This window comes from Pan troglodytes, chromosome 15, assembly GCF_028858775.2.
Source record: "Pan troglodytes isolate AG18354 chromosome 15, NHGRI_mPanTro3-v2.0_pri, whole genome shotgun sequence".
NCBI classification, from domain to species: domain Eukaryota; kingdom Metazoa; phylum Chordata; class Mammalia; order Primates; family Hominidae; genus Pan; species Pan troglodytes.
This window is the reverse complement of record NC_072413.2, coordinates 33,849,141-33,872,642: the sequence shown is the minus strand read 5'-3', so window position 1 is coordinate 33,872,642 and position 23,502 is coordinate 33,849,141. Positions and strand designations below refer to the sequence as shown.

At 35.5% G+C, this 23,502-nt stretch overlaps 1 protein-coding gene across 17 annotated transcripts in view; it reads left to right on the top strand.

Annotated features, from left to right (window-relative positions):
- The window catches only part of RALGAPA1 (Ral GTPase activating protein catalytic subunit alpha 1), a 270,569-nt gene that overhangs the window by 171,145 nt on the left and 75,922 nt on the right, over window positions 1-23,502 (top strand). For 16 of the 17 annotated variants that reach the window (XM_001141541.7, XM_063792836.1, XM_054666497.2 and 13 more), the window contains 4 exons: window positions 2,541-2,675; window positions 3,385-3,568; window positions 10,211-11,072; window positions 12,722-12,793. In XM_001141541.7, coding sequence (XP_001141541.2) covers window positions 2,541-2,675; window positions 3,385-3,568; window positions 10,211-11,072; window positions 12,722-12,793 — 1,253 coding nt within the window. Of the gene's footprint in view, window positions 1-2,540; window positions 2,676-3,384; window positions 3,569-10,210; window positions 11,073-12,581; window positions 12,794-23,502 lie in introns of all 17 variants that reach the window. The other variant, XR_010150907.1, reaches the window with a different exon arrangement.

The following is a 23,502-nucleotide window of genomic DNA, read 5'->3' as shown; positions in this document are numbered from 1 at the left end:
GTGAGTTTTGGACCTTCAGATAATTTCTTACTGCTCATTAACATTCTTTTCTTTCAGACTGAAGAAATCCCTTTAGCATTTCTTGTGGGACAGATTTGGTGTTGATGAAATCCCTCAGCTTTTGTTTGTCTGGGAAAGTCTGTATTCTCCATGTTCGAAGGATATTTTCACTGGATATGTTATTTTAGAATAAGTTTTTTTTTCCTTTAGCACTTTAAATATGTCATGCCATTCTCTCCTGGCCTGTAAGATTTCTACTGAGAAGTCTGCTTCCAAATGTATTGGAGCTCCATTGTATGTTATTTGTTTCTTTTATCTTGCTGCTTTTATAATCCTTTTATCCTTGACCTTTGAGAGTTTGATTATTAAATGTCTTAAGGTAGTCATATTTGGATAAAATCTGCTTAGTGTTCTATAACCTACTTGTACTTGAGTGTTCATATCTTTCTCTGGGTTTGGGAAGTTCTATGTTTTTATCCCTCTTAATAAACTTTATATCCCAATCTATCTCCTCTTTAAAGCCAATAACTCTAGATTTACCCTTTTGATGCTCTTTTCTAGTTCTTATAGGTGTGTTTTATTCTTTTTTATTCTTTTTTCTTTTGTCTCCTCTGACTGTGTATTTTCAAATAGCTTGTCTTCAGCCTCACCAATTCTTTTTTCTGCATTATCCGTTCTGCCATTAAAAGAACTCTGATGCATTCTTCAGTATACTAGTTGCATTTTTCAGCTCCAGAATTTCTACTTGCTTCTTTTTAGTTATTTCAATCTCTTTGTTAAATTTATCTCATAGGATTCTGAATTTCTTCTCTGTGTTATCTTGAATTTCATTGAGCTTCTTCAAAACAGCTGTTTTGAATTCTCTGTCAGGTGACATCTCTGTCTCTCTGGGATTGGTCATTGGTGCCTTATTTAATTCATTTGGTGAGGTCATGTTTTCCTGGATGGTCTTGATGTTTGTTGATGTTCATTGGTGTGTGGGCATTGAAGAGTTAGGTATTTATCATAGTCTTCGCAGTCTGGGTTTGTTTGTCTTCTCCCCCTAAGCATTACCTTTCCTATGTGTACTTCTGCATCCTTTCTTTTTACTCACTACTCTGATCTGCCAGTATACTTTTTTAATATTCTCACACTTAAGGTGGACTTTTTCTTTCTGGCATGGTTTTAGATCAGTCTTAGATTCACAGCAAGTTCCCATCTTCTCTCTTTCACAGTTTTTCCCAAACTACCCTTGCTTTTCATGAAAACCTGCAGTGGGAGAATGGGAGAAAGATGCTGGGATTTGCTGCATATTTTTCTACTTACAGATAATTCGAGGCTCGGTGCAGTGGCTCATGCCTGTAATCTGAGCACTTTGAGAGGCCAAGGCAGACAGATCACTTGAGGCTAGGAGTTCAAGACCAGCCTGGCCAACGTGGCAAAACCTCGTCTCTCCTAAAAATACAAAACTTAGCCGGGCACAGTGGCACATGCCTGTAATCCCAGTTACTTAGGTGGCTGAGGCGCAAGAATCACTTGAACCCAGGAAGTGAAGGTTGCAATGAGCTGAGATCATGCCACTGCACTCCAGCCTGGGTAACAGAGCAAGACTGTCTCAAAAATAAAAATTAAAAAAATAGATAATTTGAAGTTTGGATGTTCTTTGTCTTCTGATAATATGGAAGCTGTTGTTTTGTGAGGTTTTATTGGGCCTTCTTATTGTTCCTTATTTTACTTATTTTTTGGAAGATATGTTGGGAGATGTAGACCAGAATTACTTGAGTTGGAGAGTTCGTTTTTAAAGATTAGCAGGTCTCTTGTTGCTATTTCATTGTCAGTTTCATGGCACTTATTTGTGATTCTTTAATACAATGAATTCTGCTATTGTATTCTACATTTTGTATAAAAAGTGTCCTGTTTATAGCATTCATTGGTTTAAAAGTGTCCATCCAGGCATGATGGTGTGCACCTTGTAGTCCCAGCTATTTGGAAGTCTGAGGCTGGAATATTGCCTGAGCCCAAGAGTTCAAGGCCAACCTGGTCAATATAGCAAGACTCCCTCTCTTTGAAAAAAAAACAAAAACAAAAAAGCGTGTTCAGTGGATTCATTTAGTAAAATGAGTAACAATTTCAAAAAGTACTTAAGGTAGTCTTACTGGCAGGCTATTCAGTGAGATGTTGTTAAGTTAGAAAAGGAAAGTGGAAGTGATTATAATATATATGGACTTCCATTTGTGTTCCATTCCTTGTGCAATGGAAAAAGTATAGTTAATTGATATGTGTTGTCTTTTAAGCTTGCTGTTTTTATATTAATTTTAACATTTCTGTTTTTATTATGCTTACTGTTTCATTATGCTTGCCCTGACATATGAAAGAGAAACCCACAATAATGTTCATACACAATATCTTAAAATCAGTTAGATCTGGGTAAATATTAATAGTGGAACTTAGGGTTGATGATTCCAGAAACAAATTTTGGAAACTCAAGAGTAAGAAAATGAATTTTTAAGAAGCATATATTTTATGAATGTACAATTATAATGATTCTATTGTTGTTACAGTTGGTAGTATCTTTACTTCTCTGCCTTCTGGACTGGATCATGGCCTTACCTCTAAAGACACTGCTCCAACCATTTCATGCTACGGGAGCAGAAAGCGATAAAACAGAAAAATCTGTTCTCAATTGCATTTATAAGGTAAACTTCCTTGCTTTATTATTTATTTGGTAACCAAGAGTTTTTAAAACCTAGAGAAATAACATTTCTCAGTATAACATTTTTATTCTTTTAGAGCTAGAAAATTTCTAAGAACACATATTTAGCTTACAGTGCCTAAGGGTAATTTAAAAGTGCTTCCTACAAGACACCGTTGTTTGATTGCAAAATTTTGAGAGGAATTAGATCATTGTTACATATGAGTATAATTTAATTTTATTCATTCTTTGTAAGAGGTATTGAATTTTACCTTGATTTTTTTTTTCTTTTATTGTAACGGAGTTTCACTCCTGTTACCCAGGCTGGAGTGCAATGGCTCAATCTCGGCTCACTGCAACCTCCGTCTCCTGGATTCAAGCAATTCTCTTGCCTCAGTCTCCTGAGTAGCTGGGATAACAGGCGCCCACCACCACACCTGGCTAATTTTTGTATTTTTAGTAGACACAGCGTTTCGCCATGTTGCCAGGCTGGTCTGGAACTCCTGATCTCAAGTGATCCACCTAGCTCGGCCTCCCTGTAATCCCTGCTGGGATTACGGGCATGAGCCACTGTGCCAGGCCTGATGTTTTAAAATATTTAAAATCTTTGCCAGGCTCTTGTGTTACCAGTTGATTTTTATCCTCCTTTAACTTTTATTTATTTATTTATTTATTTTTTAAGTAAAACTGGGTGTTTTCCCCTGTATTTTCAGGTTTTACATGGGTGTGTTTATGGAGCTCAGTGTTTTAGCAATCCAAGGTATTTTCCCATGAGCCTCTCTGATTTGGCATCTGTAGATTATGATCCTTTTATGCATTTGGAAAGTCTGAAAGAGCCTGAGCCTCTGCACTCTCCTGACTCAGAACGATCTTCTAAACTCCAGCCAGTAACAGAAGGTAACTTGAATTCTGTTCAGGACAATATTGTTGCTTGGGTTCTCTCAAGGTATAACTTGAGGCCATGGGTGGAAATATTGGAGAAGGAGAGTATGTCTTACTTTGTAGTTGTTTAACCATGTATGTATAGCACAAGTTCATTATTAATTAAAGAAATAACTTCACATGCACAATTACTAATATTATATGTTGACATTCCTTTTATGCAAATTCAGTATTCCTTATCTGAAATGCATGGGACCAGAAGTGTTAAAGATTTTGGATTTTTTCACCTTTTGGAATATTTGCATTATACTTACCAGTTGAGCATCCCTAATCTGAAAATCCAAAATCTGAAATGCTCCAATGAGCATTTCCTTTGAGCATCATGCCAACACTCAAAATTTTTGGATTTCAGATTTTCAGATTAGGGATACTCAACATGTACTTCTGGCTAAATTATTCTTAGAAGTTCTTTTTGATATTTTATATATAATGGAATTTATATAGAATAAAAAATTTAGCTTTGGAGTCTGACCTGAATTTTGACTCTCAATTGCTTAGTATCTGTTTTCTTATTTGTAAAATGCAAATAATATTAGTTTCCTCTAAGGTTTTTTTAAGTACGAAGTAAGATAATATGTGTAAAGCCCTTTGTACAATCCTTACTTAGTACATAGTTAACTCAGTAACATTTTTAAGCCACGTTTCTGCATTCAGAGCATTCTCTCTCTGATAGAAGAGAAAGATGTAATAGAAGCAAATAACATTATAATGTAATAGGAGCGTAACAATAGAAGTATATATAAGATATAGAGGTAAACTAGAGGAACCCAGCAATTGCTGAAGGTTTTAAGAAAGGGAGATAGAGGATACAATTTATATTAAGAGCACTTTTGATAATAGTATTTTATAGGAGTTGGTAAATTATGGCCCATGCCTACCGCCTGTTTTTATAGTTTTATTGTGATACATCCATATTGTCATTATGGCTACTTTTGTATAACAACAGCAGTATTGAGTAACAGTAGAGATTGCGTGGCTCACAAAACCAAAAGTATTTATTATTTGGCCCTTCATAGAAAAAGTGTACTGACTCCTGGTATATTAGATTGATTTGGCCAGTTAACCCAGAAGGTACAGATAGGTTGTCTAGAACATAAATACACTATTGAAATAGGAATTTAAGATTTAAATTGTTTCTCAAATATAAAAGAGGTATAACAAGCAGTATAAAGCAAAAAAAAATCAGACAAAATTTATATAAGCAATTTAAAATTATATTTTTAGATTTGACGTAATAAGATACCATGTTTATTTTACTTAAAAATATGGTTATGTGAAAATAATAGTTGACCTTTGCACATTTAAGGTATAAAATGGCAGTTTTTATTCAAGACAATATAGTATGTTTCTTGAACAAAGCAATAGAGTTTGCTTATGTCAAAGGAAGTTTTAATTTTAGATTTTGTACAAAATTTACTGTGCCAATATCAGTCACTGTAAAAGAAGCAAAGGAAAAGATGTAAATAGATTAGCTTAATATTGATGTCAAATACTCTGTGCAGTACCCTTCTCTAAACGTATCAAGTTGTTCCCTTTGGACTTCCTCAAAGGTTTTAAGGACCAGATAAATGCAGAACCTTTTAGGAACAGCTGTGAGCTAACAGCACATGATTCTCTGGTCTGTAGTGACTACATGCTCTGGGTGTTTTTTAATGTGGTGAAAATGAGTGATCATTGTGCCCTTGTCTAAGGCATGTTTCATCATCTTCAAGTACTTTTTTGGCCAAAGAATTCTAAACATTGAGTGTCCCTAATAAGCTCAGTACTGGATTGAACAAGTCTGATTTGAGAACTATTGGCAGGAGTAGCTGTAATTATTAAATTTACTAAAGAATAAAGCAAGGTAGTGAAGTTGGCTTTTTGTCAAATGGCAGTAGTCTTATTAGCAAAAAGTCATCATTTGCCTGGTCAGAGTGAAAGGAGGCTCCAAAGGATTCATTCTGTCCTAATTATAGTTTCACCTATACTTATTATGCAAAGCTAATATTTAAAGCATTTGCCAAAATTAACTTCCTCTGCATGTTCTATTACAGTGCAATGAATTGCAGCAGCTTTTTATGTCTTGCTGCTTTTGTACGCCATAATAATCTGTAATTATGGGTTTGCTGCAAATGCTGTAGGATTTGTTTAATCTGACAATCTGAAGAGACAACCCTGAATAGAGTTATTTAAATGAATGCTAGTTACACAAAGCCTTAGAAGCATCGATATCTCCATTTTACATTTTCTCACAAGACTGGTTATTTTAGAGTTTTATTTTAAATATCTAAACTAGAGAATTTCATGTCTTCTTTGTATCTTATTAGATAAGTAGAAGAGAGATATGTATGTTCTATAGTTTATAGCTCAAAAATAAGTATAAATAAATTTATTGCCCAATAAACAATTTGAGAGATTTTTATCCTTTTATATATAGACATATATCCTGAATTTAGAGAAGCAACTTAGGGCAGAAAATGCTTTACCTACATCTGAGATTTAAATTTATTCTTTACGTGTTTTCAATGTGAGTAATTATGACAGACTTGTGAACAAGCTCATTTAAACTGCATTCTCATTGTCTCTACCTTTGGGAAGAAGACATATGGGATGCTCTGGTACCTGGGCTTCGAGGTTTATGTTTTAGGGAAAGACCTGGCTCATTCTTGGAGTTTATTTATAAGTAGGTTTGAAAAAGAAACTCATAAGACCTATGTTACTTATAATGCTCTTTAAATTGAATGATTTTTTATTGTTTCTATTATATCCAGTTTTGTATGTAAAAGTTTTTAACTCATCTTTACAAGTAAGTATGCAGTTCTTACAGAAAAATGGAGTTTAAGGAATCTTATGTATTTGTGATCATGGATCACAGAGCAAGCCAAAGCCAGGGATTCTTCTCTTTTCTATGGTTGTTTCTTTTCAATTATACTCTTTCCCTTCTTCAGAGTGTAAACTTCTATGTTATGCAAAGAGGATTTAATGCTTAGAATGAGTCATCTATTTAAGTATGTCACTCAAAAGGGAGAGTGAAGAATAGAAAAATCTTTTTCTATATCAAAAATTTTAAAATAACTAATTTTAATTTTTGTTACCATTTAAAATTCGGTTTAGTCTTGATTTTTTTCCATTGATCTTTGCTTTTTATTTAGTAATTTATGCTAAGTAATACTTTTTTGAAGTTCTTATACAGAGAGAAAAATAAATTTTGAATTCATTGTTTCCATATCTCATAAAGAAAAAGACAGTTTAACAAAAGAGAAAAAAGTATGGAAATTAGAGCTGTGGTAAAGAGGGAAATAACACTGAGCTGGGAAGCAAAAGACATCTCCTATGGCAGGCAAATCACTTAACTTTGCGAACCCATTTGTCCTCATGTGCAAAATGAGGAATACCAGCCAGATTATCCCCTTATAGTGTGAACATTTATTATATTCTAGGTTATAATTAGGGAAGGGAAAGCAAACACTAGATTCAAGCTACCTATTTCTTGTCATATAGCTCAAAATACTTTTTACTTTCCTTACATTCTTAAAAATGAAGGATTGAATTAAAGTTAATCATTTAGTGTTATTAATCTAGTATTGAATGGCTGGTTATTAGTAATTATAAAAATAATTTTTAAAAATTTCAATATAATTGGAACTTTTATTTATTTATTTTCTTTTTTATTTTTTTAAGACAGAGCCTCACTCTTGTTACCCAGGCTGAAGTGCAGTGGCGCGATCTCAGTTCACTGCAACCTCCGCCTGCCAGGTTCAAGTGATTCTCCTGCCTCAGCCTCCTGAGTAGCTGGGACTACAGATGGGCACCACCACACCCAGCTAATTTTTGTATTTTTTGGTAGAGACATGGTTTCGCCATGTTGGCCAGGCTGGTCTTGAACTACTGACCTCAGGTGATTGGCCCGCCTCAGCTTCCCAAAGTGCTGGGATTACAAGTGTGAGCCACCACACCCAGCCATTAATTGGAACTTTTAAACTAAGAAATGTTGGGTGGGTGCAGTCGCTCACACCTGTAATCCCAGCACTTTGGGAGGCCCTGGCTGGTGGATCACTTGGGGTCAAGAGTTCAAGACCAGCCTGACCAACATGGTGAAGCCTCTTCTCTAATGTAAAAATTAGCCAGGCGTGGTGGCACATGCTTGTAATACCAGCTATTTGGGAAGCTGAGGCAGGAGAATTGCTTGAACTCGGGAGGCAGAGGCTGCAGTGAGCCAAGATCGTGCCACTGCACTCCAGCCTGGGTGACACAGTGAGACTATGTCCCAAAAAAAAAAACCAGTAAATAAGCTAAGAAATGTTTATATTTACATGTATGTAGACATAACTTGGCTGATAATGGGAAATTAAAATTTTGATACTCAGCAACATTTTAAAATCAACCAAAGCCCAAAGGAAACTATTCTTTTTTGGAATTGGAGAAGATGGTATTAACATCAATGGCATAGCAGCTGGTTGGTTGGTTTGCCTATACCCAGTGGTATTGGTTCTGAATCTTGAAGGCTAAAGCCTTGAAAATGTAACACTATTCTTTTCTCTTGCCTCTGTTAAAGTGATTATACCATCAGTGCACAAACTAGTCTCCCTTTTTTTTTAAAGTTAGGTTTATTGAGGTATAGTTTACATAAAATAAAATATTCTTTTTTGATGAGGGAATTTTTTATATTGATTTTGTTGGTGGTTACACAATTATATATAATTACCAAAAGTCATCAAACTAAACACATAAAATTGGGCATGTATGTAAATCAGAACATTCTTAAATCTGTATTTGGCTCAGCACAGTGGCTCACGCCTGTAATCCCAACACTTTGGGAGGCCGAGGTGGGTGGATCACGAGGTCAAGAGTTCAAGACCAGCCTGGCCAATATGGTGAAACGCAGTCTCTACTAAAAATACAATAGCTGGGCGTGGCGGTGCGCGCCTGTAGTCCCCAGCTGTTTGGGAGGCTGAGGCAGGAGAGTCGCTTGAACACGGGAGGTGGAGGTTGCAGTGAGCCAAGATTGCGCCACTGCACTCCAGCCTGGGAGACAGAGCGAGACTCCATCTCAAAAAAATAAATAAATAAATAAATTTGTATTTATTCTGACAAATCCTTAGTTGTTCTGACAGGCCCTAGTGTTCCCAACTAATTAACTGTCAGAGAATATAAATACTCAAGACAAGATCACTCTGTTACTGTGGTAGAATAATACAGAAACACAATCACTCTATAATTATGTCTAAAATTAAGTAGAGACAAGAATGTTTTAAACACACACACACACACACACACACACACACACACACCCTAAACATCCTAACATGAATGACTAATGCTTCTTTACCAAAAACAACTCTCCTCCTACCTCTTAGATGAAACGCATTAAGTTAACAGTCAGCTAGTTGTCCCTACTTCCTGACACCACTCAATCCCAAACTGGCTTCCACATCAACACCCCTCAGAATCACAGTCTTTAGCCCTCCTTAGAATGGCGGTCTTTAACTAGTTGGCTTTGACAAATTGTCTGTCTCCTTTCTCCTTTACCCCGTTACTGTCTCTGTGTTCCCTGTCTTCCTTCTCCCCCTCCCCTCCCTTTTCCTCCTCCTTCAGATTCTGACATTGGGCATCTTGCCTTTCCAGGCCTCTTAAACTACTATATTCTTTGAGTTTTCTCTTTTGACTGTTTCCTATGATTTTTTTAGTTACTCGTATGAATATGCTTCTTACCTGTTTTCCTCCGTATTGTACTTGAGGGAAAAAAATATTTCTTGCATACAACTGACTGCTAGACTGTACCACATTGACCTGAAGAATACCTTAGAAAAATATAAGTAGATCCAGCAAATATTTTTGCTTTTAAAATAAAATCTCTTTTGCATACAGGTACTAGCTATACTGACTTGCTGTTTAAGTTTATTCTGATTCCCGGAGTTTACTTGGAATGTCACCTTTTCTCAAACATTTTTACATTATCTGTAAAAGCCAGATTTAAATGACATTTAAGGCATCTACAAACTGTCTCTGAATCTGGAATCTATTAATGGAGATAAGAAACTTATCAGTTGAACAGATTTCATTGTGTTTTTGTTTTTGTTTTTTGTTTTGTTTTGTTTTGTTGTTGTGGGAGACATGGTCTTGCTCTGACACCCGGGCTGGAGTGCAGCGGCCACCACGCTGGGCTAGTTTTAGTATTACTATTATTATTTTTATTTATAGAGACATAGTCTCCCTATGTTGCCCAGACTGGTCTCAAGCGATCCTCCCGCCTCAGCCTCCCAAAGTGCTGAGATTACAGATGTGTTACAGCACCTGGCCGTCTTTGGCTTTTTAATGTGCATTAGGGATTTCATGATTGATTTATAATACTTCTGATTCTTCAAAGTGATCTATATATAAAGGCCTTGGTTTAAATTATGGACCCATTAGCAAAAATTTCAGAAAGGTCTTCCTTATAAACAAAACTTCATCAAAGAATGGTTTTCCTCCTTTTTTGCCATCATTACTGTAATATGGAATCTAAACTGGAAATATTAACAATGTGATAAAATCCCTATTTGTTGTCTAATATTTCATTGTCATATGATTCCCTAGGAAGCAGCAATATTCCCATTCATTTATATTTTTTATTTCCAGTGAAAACTCAAATGCAGCATGGATTAATCTCTATAGCAGCCCGCACTGTTATTACACATCTGGTAAATCACCTGGGCCATTATCCAATGAGCGGTGGTCCTGCTATGCTAACAAGTCAGGTGTGTGAAAATCACGACAATCATTACAGTGAAAGTACTGAACTTTCTCCTGAACTCTTTGAGAGTCCAAATATCCAGTTCTTTGTGTTAAATAATACAACCTTAGTGTCCTGTATCCAGATCAGATCAGAAGAGAATATGCCTGGAGGAGGTTTATCTGCTGGCCTTGCATCAGCCAATTCAAATGTCAGAATCATAGTACGTGATCTCTCTGGAAAATATTCATGGGATTCTGCTATACTGTATGGCCCACCTCCTGTAAGTGGCTTGTCAGAACCTACATCTTTCATGCTTTCATTGTCTCACCAAGAGAAGCCAGAAGAGCCTCCGACATCTAATGAATGCTTAGAAGATACAACAGTAAAAGATGGACTTTCTCTCCAGTTTAAAAGATTTAGAGAAACTGTACCAACTTGGGATACAATAAGAGATGAAGAAGATGTTCTTGATGAGCTCTTGCAGTATTTGGGTGTTACTAGTCCTGAATGCTTACAGAGAACTGGAATCTCACTTAATATTCCTGCTCCACAACCTGTGTGCATTTCTGAAAAACAAGAAAATGATGTTATTAATGCTATCCTTAAGCAACATACAGAAGAAAAAGAATTTGTTGAGAAGCACTTTAATGACTTAAACATGAAAGCTGTGGAACAAGATGAACCAATACCTCAAAAACCTCAGTCAGCATTTTATTATTGCAGATTGCTTCTTAGTATATTGGGAATGAATTCCTGGGACAAACGGTAAGCATAAGGGAGAAATTTTTTCTTTTTTTTTTTTTCGGTCTTCTTCTGATAAAGCATTTTATTTTCTGTTCTTTTCCTCACTAAATTTTATCTACCAATTAGTTCTTTGACTCATTTTTTTGCAGATTTTTTTTTTGAGACCACTGAGTTATATTGGGATTCAGGGGAATAAAATAATCCAGCAAATTATCAATATTTTCAAAATAACTACTAGAACTATTTGACTTAGAAATTATAGCTCATTTTTCAACCTTCATGTAAGCCTAATAATTTTTTTTTAGAAACTGCAATATGATTATTTCCGGTTTGAATCAGGGAAATTAACTCAAGATTCAAGATCAAATCAAAAAAAGAATCTGAAGTTTTAAAAATTATTTTGTTTTCTGATGCATGTTACAAAACCTTATTAAAAACTTACAATAAACTCATGAGGTATTCAAGTAAGTTAGGTAGGAGCTAAATGAAAAGAACAATGGGCTTAAATCAGAAGACCTAGCTTAAAGTTACTTAACTTCTGAGCCTCAGGCTACAGTCTGCAAATTGAGAGTAGTACCCACCTCACATACTGGGAAGAATTAAATCAGATAATGTATATAAAACACTGGCATTGTACACTAATGTAAAGCATTATTAATATACATTTAGGTTTTAATTCCTATGTCATGAAACCCTGTAGGTAGTGGAAGGAGGGGTAATGTATTGTCTCTGTCAATTTATGGTAGGAGGGGAAGCTCAGATATCAGTGAATGAACAAATCTTAAAGTAATTCAAATGTATGTCAAGCATTGAAATAGAGATCTGCTTGTTTGCTTAGTGTTTATACTCTTACTTGATTTAAAACTCTTCCGCTTATTAGAAGGGAATATCCTCTGCCTTATAGGAAAGCCTCTTATTAGAAGGGAATAAGGAATATAGGAAAGCCGTTTATTAGAAGAGAATATCCTCTGCCTTATAGGAAATGTTATATCTCAGGAACAGTTTGCCATATGGTATGACCAAATATAGGTAATTGCCACTCAGTTATGTCAGTTATGGTATAAATGCATTCTACTCTCTTTTGCTGTAGAATGGTCCGTATGTTGTCCCTTGGGAAAAATTAAAGATGAGAAGCTGTATTTTACTTCAGCAAGCATTGATTTTATGAAAATAATTTGTACATATTTAGCACCCATGGAAGGGATTTGGTAAAATTATTCACTGCTTTGTAGTCTAAAAATTATAAAACAAGGAAGAAAGAAAATTCCATCTGGATTACACTTGCTTACTTGATAATGATATAGATTCTGTTAATATTTTATTTCTCATGAGATACAACTTTCTCACATATTTTTATGAGACTCTTGAAAAGAAATACAAAGCACTTTTATCCATTTTCCTGGATATGAGTTTAGGAGGCTCACAGCATCTGCAAGGAAAGAGTCAAGTGGCCAATTGATATGATCCACTAGCAGAAATGTATGAAGGCCTGGTGGAAATAATGACGTATATTCTTTACATTTTTTTTAGGGTCTGTTCTCCTTTGTGTTAGAAGTATGAAAAGGCAAGAAAAGTAGAAAAGTTGCATGAGTAGAGTGGAAAGTATTTCCGGGACTGTCTTGTCATTCACTGCAAAGGTGATGAAAATGTTTATAAATCTCTCTATTTAGGAGGAGCTTTCATCTCCTGAAGAAAAATGAAAAGCTACTTAGAGAACTTAGGAACTTGGATTCAAGGCAGTGGTAAGTTGTTGGAAAATCTTCACATAACTAGCAACTCTCAGGTATTTCTCTTTTAGAATAATACTATGAATAATATTTTAAATAGTATATAATACTATGTTATTGATTTATAACTTTCTGAGCAAAAATTTTTTAAGGAAAATTTAGGACTGCATTTTAGAATGTTGGGTGTCTTTGAATTGTTTATGCCTTTTTTTTTTTTTTTTTTTTGAGAGGGAGTCTCCCACTGTCACCCAGGCTTGAGTGCAGTGGCATGATCTCCGCTCAGCCTCCGGAGTAGCTGGGACTACAGGCACCCACCACCACACCCAGCTAATTTTTTTTTTGTATTTTTTAGTAGAGATGGGGTTTCACTGAGTTAACCAGAATGGTTTCGATCTCCTGACCTTGTGATCTGCCTGCCTCGGCCTCCCAAAGTGCTGGGATTACAGGCGTAAGCCACCGCGCCTGGCTTGTTTATGCCTTTTTTATGCATTTCAGAATCATCTTTTGAATCACAGAAAACTAACTGGACCTGTAAAATATCCTTTGGTTTTTCCCATGTTTAAGCAAACCTTAGTCACATCTCTCATTAATTAAATCCAGTGATTCTGACAGATTGGGAAGCAGGTTTGAAAAAAGCTACCCATAGGAATGCATAGTGAGTAAGATGATTCAGACCATTCCCACATCAAACAATTCTATATCTTCCTCTCTTCTTTAAAATTTCTGTATTGAGCCATCTTTTCTTGCTCACCTTCAGTTTGAGAAAAGCCTTTTTTTTTTTCTATTTGTACTTCTGCTTTCTGCCATCTCTGCCTGCTTCAGGATCGTCTTCAAAAAGTTATCTCCTCTTTATGTTATATTTCTTCTTGTTCCTCTTAATAAACTTGTTTGTTATCTGCCTTTAAACAAAACAAAGCATAAAACAAAACTTTCCTCAGTTACTCTACTTTCAAGCTATAGTCCTATCCAGATCTCTCATTCCTTTTACTACCAAATGTATGGAGAAATATGATCTTTACTCACTTCCTGTAATTTCTAACTGGTTTTGGTTGTTGTTTTTAGCTTTTCTCAAAATGATCTTAAAAATAATTATTTGGTTATTACAGAAAATATAAAACAAAAATATAATCTATATAACACTGTACTCCTTTTTTTTTTTTTTACAGAACTGGAATCATAGGGATATTACCAAGTTGTTTTTTTTTTTTTTTTTTTGCGTTGTATTATATTGTGAGCATTTCCTCAGTCATTTAGATACTCTTCAAAGATAACTTTTTTTTTTTTTGAGATGGAGTCTTGCTGTGTCGCTCAGGCTGGAGTGCAGTGGTGCGATCTGGGCTCACTGCAACCTCCGCCTCCCGGGTTCACACCAGTCTCCTGTCTCAGCCTTCAGAGTAGCTGGGACTACAGGCACTCGCCCTCCACCACGCCCAGCTAATTTTGTTTTTGTATTTTTAGTAGAAACAGGGTTTCACCATGTTAGCCAGGATGGTCTCGATCGCCTGACCTCGTGATCCACCCGCCTTGGCCTCCCAAAGTGCTGGGATTACAGGCGTGAGCCACCGCGCCCGGCCTAAAAATAATCTTTTATGATGCCAAGTTTTATGATTGTTGGACATTTAAGTTGTTTTTAATTTCTTGCCACAGGATAGAGTCCCAGGAATAGAATTATTTAGGTCAAATCGTATCAGGATATTTCATGCCATGTATATTGGGAAATTGCTTCTATTAAGTAATAATTTGTAATTTCACCAACATTTTGTAACAACACCTATATAACTTCAACCTGGCCATCACCAGATACTAATCACCCTTTTTTAACCTTTATAGCTTGAGAAGCAGATCATGGTACCTCTTTAATTTTTTTTTCTCTTCTGCTAGTGATATTAATATTTTCCACATATTTGTATGAAATTTTCATCTGTTTTCAAATTATCTGTTGGTATTCTTTTTCTAGTTATCTATTTAGGAATTTTTCTTAATTGTAAGAACTCTCCGTGTGTGTGTGTATGTCTGTGTGTCTGTGTGTGTGTATGTCTGCGTGTGAGAGAGAGAGAGAGATTAACTTTGTGCTATTTGTGGGAGCTTTCCTGGTTGTTTAGTTTTCAGTTGTCAACTTCAGATCATTTAACCTACATATTTTTTCGTTTTATGTATCATTTCTCTCAATTTTTTTCTTTGGATTTCTTGAATTATTTGTTGTGCTTAAACAGTTCTGTCTTGAAATCAGTTAAATATTCTAGTACATTTCCTTATTTCTCTCTAGATTTTTTTTTTTTTTTTTTTGAGACAGAGTCTTCCTCTGTTGCCCAGGCTGGAGTGCAATGGCACAACTTCAGCTCACTGCAGTCTCTACCTCCCAGGTTCAAATGATTCATGTGCCTCAGCCTTCTGACCACACATCACACCTGGCTAATTTTGTACTTTTAGTATAAGAGACAGGGTTTTGCCATGTTGGCCAGGCTGGTCTTGAACACCTAGCCTCAAGTGATTCGCCTGCCTCAGCCTCCCAAAGTGCTGGGATTATAGGCATGAGCCATTGTGCCCAGCCTGTCCTTCTAGATCTTTATTTCATTGAGGTGGTAATTATTTTACATTTAATTCTTTATTCATTTTGAAATATATTCTGATTTGTGGAATGATAACTGGAACTAGTTTGAATGTTGAAAAACAGTCTATTTTAATAATTTGTTGAATAAACTATACCTTTGCCATTGATTTGATGCTTCCTTTATTAAATATTAAGCTCTCTGCTTCACAGCTGTTTATTTCTGTTGCTTTGTCTATCATTTTTATTTTATGTTTTATTTTTGTGGGCACATTGTAAGTGTATATATTTATTTACTTTTTTTTGTATTATACTTTAAGTTTTAGGGTACATGTGCACAACGTGCAGGTTTGTTACATATGTATACATGTGCCATGTTGGTTTTCTGCACCCATCAACTCATCATTTACATTAGGTATTTCTCCTAATTCTATCCCTACCCCAGCCCCCAATCCCCCAACAGGCCCCAATGTGTGATATTCCCCACCCTATGTCCAAGTGATCTCATTGTTCAATTCCCACCTATGGATGAGCACATGTGGTGTTTGGTTTTCTATCCTTGTGATAGTTTGCTGAGAATGATGGTTTCTAGCTTCGTCCATGTCCCTGCAAAGGACATTAACTCATCCTTTTTTATGGCTGCATAGTATTCCATGGTGTATATGTGCCACAGTTTCTTAATTCAGTCTATCATTGATGGACATTTGGGTTGGTTCCAAGTCTTTGCTATTGTGAATAGTGCCGCAGTAAACATATGTGTACATGTGTCTTTATAGTAGCATGATTTATAATCCTTTGGGTATATACCCAGTAATGGTATTGCTGGGTCAAATGGTAATTCTAGTTCTAGATCCTTGAGGAATCGCCACACTGTCTTCCACAATGGTTGAATTAATTTACACTCCCACCAACAGTGTAAAAGCGTTCCTGTTTCTCCACATCCTCTCCAGCATCTGTTGTTTCCTGACTTTTTAATGATTGCCATTCTAACTGGTGTGAGATGGTATCTCATTGTGGTTTTGATTTGCATTTCTCTGATGACCAGTGATGATGAGCATTTTTTCATGTGTCTGTTGGTTGCATAGATGTCTTCTTTTGAGAAGTGTCTGTTCATATCCTTTGCCCACTTTTTGATGGGGTTGTTTGTTTTTTTCTTGTAAATTTGTTTGAGTTCATTGTAGATTCTGGGTATTAGCCCTTTGTCAGAAGGGTAGATTGCAAAAATTTTCTTCCATTCTGTAGGTTGCCTGTTCACTCTGATGATAGTTTCTTTTGCTGTGCAGAAGCTCTTTAGTTTAATTAGATCCCATTTGTCAATTTTGGCTTTTGTTGCCATTGATTTTGGTGTTTTAGTCATGAAGTCCTCGCGCATGCCTATGTCCTGAATGGTATTGCCTAGGTTTTCTTCTAGGGTTTTGATGGGTTTAGGTCTAATAATTAAGTCTTTAATCCATCTTGAATTAATTCTTGTATAAGGTGTAAGGAAGGGATCCAGTTTCAGCTTTCTACATATGGCTAACCAGTTTTCCCAACACCATTTATTAAATAGGGAATCCTTTCCCCATTTCTTGTTTTTGTCAGGTTTGTCAAAGATTAGATGGTCATAGATGTGTGGCATTATTTCTGAGGGCTCTGTTCTGTTCTGTTGGTCTATATATCTGTTTTGGTACCAGTACCATGCTGTTTTGGTTACTGTAGCCTTGTAGTATGTTTGAAGTCAGGTAGCGTGATGCCTCCAGCTTTGTTCTTATTGCTTAGGATTGTCTTGACAATGCGGGCTCTTTTTTGGTTCCATATGAACTTTAAAGCAGTTTTTTTCCAATTCTGTGAAGAAAGTCACTGGTAGCTTGATGGGGATGGCATTGAATCTATAAATTACCTTGGGCAGTATGGCCATTTTCACGATATTGATTCTTCCTCTCCATGAGCATGAGCATTCTTCCATTTGTTTGTGTCCTCTTTTATTTCATTGAGCAGTGGTTTGTAGTTCTCCTTGACGAGAACTTCACATCCATTGTAAGTTGGATTCCTAGGTATTTTATTCTCTTTGTAGCAATTGTGAATGGGAGTTCACTCATGAGTTGACTCTCTTGTTTGTCTGTTAATGATGTATAGGAATGCTTGTGATTTTTGCACATTGATTTTGTATCCTGAGACTTTGCCGAAGTTGCTAGTCAGCTTAAGGAGATTTTGGGCTGAGACGATGGGGTTTTCTAGATATACGATCATGTCATCTGCAAATAGGAACAATTTGACTTCCTCATTTCCTAATTGAATACCCTTTATTTCTTTCTCCTGCTTGATTGCCCTGGCCAGAACTTCCAACACTATGTTGAATAGGAGTGGTGAGAGAGGGCATCCTTGTCTTGTACCAGTTTTCAAAGGGAATGCTTCCAGTTTTTGCCCATTCAGTATGATATTGGCTGTGGGTTTGTCATAAAATAGCTCTAGTTATTTTGAGATACGTTGCATCAGTACCTAGTTTATTGAGAGTTTTTAGCATGAAGAGCTGTTGAATTTTGTCAAAGGCCTTTTCTGCATCTACTGAGATAATCATGTGGTTTTTGTCATTGGTTCTGTTTATATGATGGATGACGTTTATTGATTTGCGTATGTTGGACCATCCTTGCATCCCAGGGATGAAGCCGACTTGATCGTGGTGGATAAGCTTTTTGACGTGCTGCTGGATTTGGTTTGCCAGTATTTTATTGAGGATTATCACGTCAGGGATATTGATGTAATATTCTCTTTTTTTGTTGTGTCTGCCAGGCTTTGATATCAGGATGATGTTGGCCTCATAAAATGAGTTAGGGAGGATTCCCTCTTTTTCTATTGATTGGAATAGTTTCAGAAGGAATGGTACCAGCTCTTCTTTGTACCTCTGGTAGAATTTGGCTGTGAATCCATCTGGTCCTGGACTGTTTTTGGTTTGTAGTCCTGGACTGTTTTTGGTTTGTAGGCTATTAATTATTGCCTTAATTTCAGAGCCTGTTATTGGTCTATTCGGAGATTCAACTTCTTCCTGGTTTAGTGCTGGGAGGGTGTATGTGTCCAGGACTTTATCCATTTCTTCTAGATTTTCTAGTTTATTTGCTTAGAGGTGTTTAAGTATTCTCTGATGATAGTTTGTACTTCTGTGGGATTGGTGGTGATACCCCCTTTATCATTTTTTATTGTGTCTATTTGATTCTTCTCTTTTCCTCTTTATTAGTCTTGCTAGCAGTCTATGAATTTTGTTGATCTTTTCAAAAAACCAGCTCCTGGATTCATTGATTTATTTGAAGGGTTTTTTGTGTCTCTTATCTCTTTCAGTTCTGCTCTGATCTTAGTTATTTCTTGCCTTCTGCTAGCTTTTGAATTTGTTTGCTCTTGCTTCTCTAGTTCTTTTAATCGTGATGTTAGGGTGTCGATTTTAGATCTTTCCTGCTTTCTCTTGTGGGCATTTAGTGCTATAAATTTCCCTGTAGGTGTATATATTTAATGGGGTACATAAGATGTTTTGATACAGACATGCAGTGTGTAATAAATCACATCATGGAAAATGGGGTATTCATTCTTTTTGTTACATTCTAGTTGTACTCTTTTATTTATTTATCTTTTTTTCATGTAATCTTGCTCCTTCTAACACTTACAGTCTTCTGGTTAGATTTGTCTATCATTTTTGTGTAAATATTACACTTTAATATAGCTTTATAATATATTTTAATATCTGATAGGCCAACTCTTCTTCCTCACCGCACCCACACGCATTATTCCTCTTTTCTTTGATATTCTCACCTACTTATTCTTCCAGATACATTTAAAATTATGCTGTTGTTTTTCAGAAAAAAAAATCCCATTGGTATTTGATTGGATATTCAATAAAACTCTCATGTAGAAAAAGCAAAGCACCATTATAATCATCATTCTTCCCATTAGTAATTATAGTATGTTTTCATTTATTCTGAGACCAAGACATTTCTTGTTTGTATATTTCTAGGTGTTTTATTGTTTTATTGATATTCTGAATAGGATTTTTCCCCCATTACGTTTTCTAGGTTTTTCTCTTTTTAATATTTACTTTGTTTACAAACACTGAAGTGAATTCTCTTATTGATTTTAAGCATTTTATTGTCTGTCTCAGGGTTTGTCTAGATATATAATCATTATCTACAGATAATCTCCTTTCTAGTAGTTATGCTTGTCTTTGCTTATATCACGTCTTATTGCACTGACCAGAACTTGCAGGATAGTGTTTAATAGTATAGTAACAGTGGACATCCTTGTCTTTCCTGATTCTGATGAAAACAACTCTTCTGTTTCATCATTAAGAAAGATATTAGTTATTAGTTTTAAAAAGATAATTTTTATTGTGCTGAGAAAATACCCTGTTTTCTAGGAGTTCTTATATGGAAAGGATGTTAAATTATATCAAAATTATTTTCAGCATCTATTCAGATTTTCATATAGTTTTGATTTTTTAACTAATTGGTGTATATTGTATTTTAATATCACTAGACTGCTAATATCAAATGATATTTGCATTTTTGAGCTAAACCCTGCCTGATCTTTTGGCTTCTCGTTGTGTTAGATTTACCAGAATTTCATTTTGAGTTCGGGTATAGTCCACTATTAGCAGATTATGTAGTTATTTTTTGTCCTATTCCTGTTATGTTTTTAGAATTGAGGTTATACCCAGCTTCATAACATGAATATTATCTGTTGCTTAAAATTTTGGAAGAAATCATAACATTTCTAATTTTTCTTTCAGTTTGTTTCATCCTTATTACTCTTTTCAGGTTTTAGCTCTTGGGAAAATTTTACTTTTTGTTTTGTTTTGTTTTCTATTTTCTAAAAATCCATTTCATTGAGACTTCTAAATAGATACTAGTAGAGATTCATACATGGTGTTATAATTTTTATTAAATTTTCTTTTTCATTTTAGTTTTTTGTGGTTTTTTTAAAATTTTCTTGATGCAGACAATCTGCTTAGTCTTTTCAAAGAAACAGGTCCTAATTTGTTACATTCTGTTATGTTCTGTTTCTAACTCATTATTTTCTGTTTCATTATTTTCTTTTTTATAAAGTTTATTTCCTTTTTCTTATATCTGGAATTGATTTCTATTTATCTTTGTTTCATACTTTAGTATTTAACAATGAAATAATCATAGGCTGTAAATTCTCCCCCTTCCCCCCCCCCACCCCACACACACGCACACACAGGATGGAGTTTTGCTGTTGTCACCCAGGCTGGAGTTCAATGACATGATAACGGCTCACTGCAACCTCCGCCTTCGGGGTTCAAGTGATTCTCCTGCCTCAGACTCCTGAGTAGCTGGGCTTACAGGCATGCGCCACCACGCCCAGCTAATTTTTGTATTTTTAGTAGAAATGGGGTTTCACCATATTAGCCAAGCTGGTCTTGAACTCCTGACCTCAAGCGATCTGCCTGCCTCAGCCTCCCAAAGTGCTGGGATTACAGGCATGCGCCACTGTGCCCAGCCTAATTTTTGTATTTTTAGTAGAGACGGGGTTTCACCATGTTGGCCAGACTGATCTGTAACTCCTCGCCTTAGGTGATCCACCCGCCTCAGCCTCCCAAAGCGCTGGGATTACAGGTGTGAACCACCATTCCCAGTCCCCCTCCTGTCCATTCCTGAAGTCTCAGCTTAAACATCACTTTATATGGAAAGCTTTACCTTAATCTACTCCTATGCTTCACCTTCCTTCCCAGACTATGTTTGAATCTCCTTCCATATGCTTTCACAGAACCCTGTAGCATGTCCCTGTCATAGCATTTATCATATAGCATAGTTATTATTATCATTATTGTTTAGCTATTCTTATTCTTTCCAAGACGGTTATAAGAACTCTCTAAGTAGTCTGTGGGTTCTCAATTCTGATTGTTCTCCATAACAATATATCTTGGTACTAGATGGTCAAGTCCTTGGGAACAGGAATCATACCACTTTTTCTGTCTTGCTTACCTCAGAACTACCTAGCTCCTACCTCTACTGCTATACTGAAACTGTCTTTCTGAAGGTTAGCATCCTGACCATCAAGTCTAAAGTTCTTTTAGTCCTCACCAGCCTCATTAATTTATCTGATTAAATTTAAATTTAACTTCATAGGTGTGTTTTAAAACTAGAGCAGTTTTCGATTTACAAAAGAACTGATAGGAAAGTACAGAGTTTCCATATATTCTCCATTCCCCCTGTAGACTTTCCCCTATTATTTACATCTTACATTAGTGTCTGAAGTCCAAAGTTTACATTAGGGCTCATTCTTTCTATTGGTTTTGATAAATGTGTACTGACATGTATCTACCATTAGAGTATCACACAGAATAGTTTCACTGCTCTAAAAATCTATTGTATATTAAATCCCCTAAATATCTAATATTGTTGTCTATTCTGTCTTTTTAAAATTCTCTCTGATCATTTTAAAGTCCTCTGCCCCAACTTCTATGACACTAAAATTACTCAGTTCAACTCCTAATTCTCTAATTATTCCGGGTCTTCACTGGTTCATTTTCTGTTTCTTACCTTCATAACATAGGTATCTCCCTCATTTTTCTTTTACCTGCCTCTCTACTATCATTTCTAGGTCACATTTCTTTTCAAAATCGGATCTTCCTCCTGATTGTCATATTTATGTTTAGAAGTACCCTTTCAGAGTTACCCAAATTTGACCATTTCCCTTTCCCTTGCCTTTAGGTTTTCATAATCATGATGTCCATTCTTCTTTTTATCTCTCAACTCTGTCTCTTCTTGCCTTTACCGCTCCCAACTCATTGATTCATGTCCTTATCACTTCTTTCCAAGACAGTTTTAACAACTGTCTAAGTACTCTGTGGGATCTCATCTCCTGACTCTTCCCCATCTAGACAATCCTGACCACTAACATAATCTTTCTAACGTTAAAATTTGATGTTAATGAGAACACTCCTTAGTGACTCCCTAATAATGCCTGGCCAGACTCTTCAGTCTAGAGCTCAACCCATACCAGCCATCTTGGCTATTCAGTTTATTTAAATTACCTTATGCTTTTTTATTTCTTGGCTCCTGCTAAACTGCCTCCGTTCTCATACATACCTTGAATGAATTGTGGTATGAATACATACCTCAATTCTCATACAAACCTCCATTCTCATGCATACCTTGAAGGGGAGACATTGCCTTGAGTCAGCATACTTTTTTTTATACACTACATTAAATGAATGCATGACATTTATTTGTTTGCTTTTTAAAAATAATTTTAAAGAAAACTACATAGTTTTTTTAATACAATGAGCTCAAGTAAGAATGCATTCTAATTACATGACAGTAAGACAATTTTTGAGCTTTCTTCTTAAACCAGGAAACCTGGAAACAAACCTGATTACTTGTCTAGGGAGGACTAGGGAGGGAGAAAATGAAAGATTACTTTGTTAACAGACTTACCTCACTAGACCATTTATAGATTCTTTATTTTCTTTGCCTAGACTAATTGTTTCCTATTCCTTGTGGTCGAACCACCAGAGTTTTAAATTTCAAATCACAAAATGATATGTATTATTATTTTATTGCAAGGTATATACAGGGATTTAGAAATGCTTAAAACTTGACAGATGTCACTTTGAGTTTTCCAGTAGTGAGCTAATAATATTTTGCCAGTACTATACATATTCTTATAGAACATTTGTAGTTGCAAGTTCACTAATTTTAACTATTTTTTCTAATACATTTGCCTCATTATTCACTATTGTGGTGCATATTAATCTAATGACAATATAAAACATTTTAGCAGCCATAGTTAGTAAGCAGAAACATAAGAAGGAGTAGTGAAAGATTAATTGACATAAAGGGCAGCTGAACTCTGCTTCTCTTTTATTGCATTTTAAAGATTTATTTTGTTTTTTTCCTATATGGCACATATACTTCTCTCACCTTTTAAATTTATATAGTATTAGATGAAGATTTCTATCCAGCTCTTCTCAATTTTATAAATTATTATTTATGAGCTCTAATTGATAGCCCTTTACCTGGAGAAGCAAAAACACTGAGTTTTTTTTCTTTCACAATTAGAATTTACACTTAATAGATGCTTTCGAATTAAAATTTTAATATCTTGACTGAGACATATTTTACATGCAATACAGGTAATTCATTTAAAGTGTACATATTTTTAGTATATTCACAGGGTTGTACAATTATCA